At 38.2% G+C, this 4,828-nt stretch overlaps 1 protein-coding gene across 1 annotated transcript; it reads left to right on the top strand.

The window, feature by feature from the left end:
- The first annotated feature begins 3,070 nt into the window (after window positions 1-3,070).
- On the top strand, window positions 3,071-4,806 carry tnni1c (troponin I, skeletal, slow c). Its single transcript, XM_069686098.1, has 7 exons — window positions 3,071-3,082; window positions 3,204-3,242; window positions 3,862-3,903; window positions 4,034-4,165; window positions 4,276-4,365; window positions 4,461-4,643; window positions 4,720-4,806. Exons 1-7 carry the CDS (start codon window positions 3,071-3,073, stop codon window positions 4,804-4,806), a joined length of 585 nt encoding a protein of 194 aa, XP_069542199.1.
- The last annotated feature ends 22 nt before the right edge of the window (window positions 4,807-4,828 follow it).

The following is a 4,828-nucleotide window of genomic DNA, read 5'->3' as shown; positions in this document are numbered from 1 at the left end:
TGAATGAGTTTTCACGGGTTTGTGTGTGCTGCCTTCAAGTACACCTGGTAAAATTGTAATTCCCATTTGAAACTCCATGTTAATGTTTCTCACATCGGCTGTATTTGGTTCCTCCGGGCAGAATAAATGAAAAAATAAACATTTGAAAAGTAATCATATTAGAGAGCATTAAAATAAATACCTATAAACATAATAACTAATGAAATCAGATTTTAGTCCGTTTCACCTTATTTTGCGTAGCTACATTTTCAGATGTACACCGTATTCTGAAGTCACCTGGAGGCAGCATTGGGGTTTGACTTGGACATGCGCAACTTAACAACTTTGTCGCGCTTCATCGTGTACAGTTTATGCAGGTGCCACTGGTAGCACCTAGGTAGAGGAAGCAAGAAGGACTCACCTTTTGTGATTAATGTGACGCCTACATGTCATGTTTCAAAGTTTTATTGGCCATTCATGTTATGGTTTAGCTTTTGTTAGATTTTACTGGGGTTTTTTTCCAATTCATGTTAATTAACTTCAAAGCCTTTATTGGCATGCAAGTTCGAGGATCGATTTTGCTGAAGCACTAAACGATCAACTATTTGAAAAATATATGACAACTGAAATATTAGAAAATATAAATATACAAAAATACAACATGCAAACATTGAAACAATCAAAAGTATATGTATTTTGTGTCAATGTGTGTTTCGGTGGGGTTTCTGTTTTGCTTCTGTGTATGTGTGTTTTATTTATTTATTTATTTATTTACACTGATACAGACATGGATAAGTGTTTATATTCTCTTGATACCTCAATGTTGACAATTATAGGGATTCAGTGTTTCTTGAAGAGGTGCTGACTAAGATCTATTTCTCATGAAATACTTGTGTATTTGTCTGAATTAAATCAGAGTCTGCAGCTTTTAAACCCCAGAGGAGAAGTCAGACTATAGGCTGGTATTTTCGGCCTGTAGGTATCCATGAAGTCAAATGTCTGTGCCATCCCTTTTTATATGAAGTGGATGTCATTCCTTAAGATTAAGTTACAAATGTATGACCATGATCTTAATAAAATGACTTCTTCTTACCTGGGGCCATTCTAAAGGTTACATATTTCCATAAACACTTCTAGCGCCTTCTTCAATGCAATACATGAGATAAGGGAGTTGTTGATCCTAAAATAGATCTTGTGCTGCATGTGGTCTCGTGCAGTTGGAGAGCACACTGAACCTGCCTGTATATAAATCACAACATGCTCTTATTCCTGCAACAACACAAAACATATCATCACTCTCAAAGAAAGGAACCTTGTCAGAGGACATTGACACCATCAAGGTCAACATTTTCCAAGCTACAAAGGATGGTAACTGAAATGTGCCATAAAGAAGAAAGAGATCAAATAAACATCAAACCAATATTTACTTTTGACATCATAATATTCAAATTACGCCACAAAGCATGCACATGATATGGTCCTAGCCATATGCAAATATTTTCCATTTCCAGTTCAAACAGAGAGGGAAGGGGACAAACATATGCTTCCTAAACTCATCCATCATGACAGTGATGACAGAGCAGTCAACAACAACATGCTTCCCCAGTCTTCCCACATAAACCTGTAAACATCCTGTAAGAAATATTAGCTTTGCGTTTAGCACTGTCACCTCACATCAAAGAGGTGTCCTTGGTTTGAATCTCAGCTGTGGTGTTTGTGTGTTTGTTTCCTCAGTCCAAAAACCCTTTGATGTTGTTCATGTCTTTGCGGAGCTGGTGCACATCTCCCAGAAATATATGTTCACAGATATATTTTAATATCTTTATTCATGTTCAAGTTCCATGAATCAATCATACTTTTTGATAATGCTCCATTAACATCAGTGAGCATAGGCCTACAGGTTTTTGTGCATTATTTTAGCAGATGTAACACAGCTAAAGTTGTCATTCATATTCACTTTCTTGGTTCCCTGTGGGCGAACTTCACACACTTGAGTGATCCCCTTACTCTTCAATCCAGCAAAACTAGGAAGTGTTTTTCATTGGATGGATTGCCATGTAATTAGGTACACTCATGTCTTTCTCTGATAAATGAGAGCTAATTAAAGTTAGTTTATTTATTACTTTTCTTCTAGGGCTATAATCAGGTCAACATTTATTTTGTTTTTGTGTGAAAACATATAAACTAATCACATATAAGAAGCTTATTAGCAAATGTTAGCATGTGAAATTGTTAACATATTACCTGCTTAACATCAGTATGCTAGCATTAAATTGTAAGGAGGTTAGCATACCAAAGTTAGCAGTTAGCTGAGAGCGCCACAGACCTTCAGTTTAATGGATGCATTTAGAATAAAACACAGCTTCACAGGGATGTTAGCAGCTGTCTTTTTTCAAGTAGAAAGTAAAATATCAGCCAATGTATAAAGTATAATGGGCTTGTGCTTTCTTTTTGTTTGGACTGGGATCAATTCTTTCCAACAGGGGTGATAATCTGAGCAGTCAGTCCAGACTTGTTGAGTTAACGAGCGGAGCTTTGGCCATAAATCCCGGTGACCGACCAATAATTTTTCACTGAGAGGTGGGCGGAGTCAGAAGTCCAGCTATTAGAGAAGCCTGAAAAAGACGAGATGTCTCACTACATCCTGATTTCAAGGTACCGTACAGATGTCATCCCGACAACTACTGACCAGAGACCTGTCACATGAGGGAGAGTAGGTCATCTTAAACTTTTTACACTTACACAAGATTTAGAGGAGTGATTCATCTTCTCAGTAGACGATATTTGATGGACAAGTCTGACATATAAATGCCAACTACTGATTGCTACTGTTTAATTTCTTACTCTTGTACACTGATCCATATTCTGGCTCTGGAGGTGTCATTTTCTGTTTATCACTGGACTATTTTTTCACAAGTGTTTCTTTCTCAAAGGCTCAACCATGTCTGATGAGTAAGTTCTGTCATTGCACAGTCTAATGCTCAATTTTCCAGAGTGTTTATTGGCCTGTGAAATTTTATTGTCTCAGAATAATTCCAGTGTCTTTTGTTGGCTTGTGTAACTTTGATTTCTCTGGTCCAACAAATTCAACATGGCCATGACAGTGATGTAAGTCACAGTCTGCATGTCTCATCATGCTATCTCATCTGAATAATTGGAAAAATAAATTAGAGTTTCAAATTCAATGTAGCCTAAATTCCTTGTATTTATTCCTTTCTCCTCAGTACGCACCACCACCTCTGGGCCCCAAGGCAGAAGCAAAGGTAATCAAACTCATTTGAACTGACAATGTGTTTATGTATAAAAGTCTCATTGTGCTAACATGTCAAGTGTTTGCATGTTTGAATGACTGAATCTTTTTACTCAGTTGCATAAGGTTTAATACTGTAAATAAGATGTAAATTTAAGGTTTTCTGTTAAAGAACATTATAAACTGCTGTTGTGCCGTAAGATGCTTTGTACATTGCTAACATATCGTGGCTGTGGCCCAAGAGTTAAAGCAGGTTGCCCACTAATCGGTAGATAGGCCTTTGAGCCCAGGTGTTGAAGTCTGTATTTCAAAGTGTCCTTGGGCAAATTACTGAGACCAAAATGCCTCTGAAGGAATTACCATTGGTGCATGAATGTGTTTGTGTGTTAAGACATGTAGTGTGAAGCACTTAAAGTGCCTGTAAGTGCAGGTGCAGACTATTTTAATTCATAGCAAGTAAGTCAAAGTCAAACTGTCAAAAGTGTGAGCAACTATTCCAAAAGGAGATATCAGTAATTGTTTCAAATCGGGAACTTATTTTAGCAGTTAAAGGTTAATGATTTGATAAAAAAGTACAAAAAAGTTGCCTTGGACTAAAACTGTTTAATTTATCACATGTTGTATTATTTCAGCCCAAATGCAAGATTTCTGCCTCCCGCAAGCTATCGTTGAAGGTAACCACTTCTTAAAAAACGTATTACCTTATACACTGTACAAAAATGTATTATAAACAGACAATTTTAAGCACTGATTATGCACCAACACTGCACATACTTTTCTCCATGTTAACTTTGACCCCTTTAGATCCTCTTGCTGGCTCGTGCGACGGAGGAGCTGGAGGCAGAGAAGGCTGCAAGAGAGGAAGAGAAGGTTCGCTACCTGGGAGAAAAGCTTCCCCCGCTGCAGCTCACAGGCTTAAACATGGATGAACTGCAGGTGAGAGTCACAACAAAAACTGTTAGACCAATACAGGATTGTTTATGTGAAAATCCAGTTTCTGGGTCTTGTACTTAGTGTGGGTTTTTGTGTTTGCTGTCGTTTGTTAGGGACTCTGTAAGGACATGCATTCACAGATTGATGTGGTGGACGAGGAGCGGTACGACTTTGAGGCCAAAGTCATCAAGAACTACAGAGATGTATGTTATGCCCCTAGCAAACCACATTTAAATGAAAAATATTCATAGAAAGAGATAACTATAACAAACCAACCAACCCAGTTTTTTTATCCTAGATCAATGAATTGAATTTGAAAGTGGCAGACCTCGGAGGGAAGTTCAAGAAGCCAGCTTTGAGGAAGGTGAGGGTGTCGGCAGATGAGATGATGAGAGCTCTCTTTGGCTCCAGAACCAAGGAGTCCATGGACCTGAGGGCAAACCTCAAGTCTGTAAAGAAAGAGGACATCAAACAAGAGAAGGTACAGCTCCTCAAGCAGACATATCCAAAACATTTGAAGAAAAAAGAAACTGCAATCTATGTCTGTGTTTTTTTAGGAGCTGACCATGGAGGTGGGTGACTGGCGTAAGAACGTGGAGGCCATGTCTGATATGAAGGGCAGGAAGAAGATGTTCGATGCATAGGTTAGGAAGTTTGTACCAAAAG

This window comes from Semicossyphus pulcher, unplaced genomic scaffold (genome assembly GCF_022749685.1).
Source record: "Semicossyphus pulcher isolate SPU_LCO1_2020_fin unplaced genomic scaffold, fSemPul1.0.p SCAF_8, whole genome shotgun sequence".
Classification (NCBI taxonomy): domain Eukaryota; kingdom Metazoa; phylum Chordata; class Actinopteri; order Labriformes; family Labridae; genus Semicossyphus; species Semicossyphus pulcher.
The sequence above is the reverse complement of the archived record's forward strand: the minus strand, read 5'-3'. Positions and strand labels throughout refer to the sequence as shown.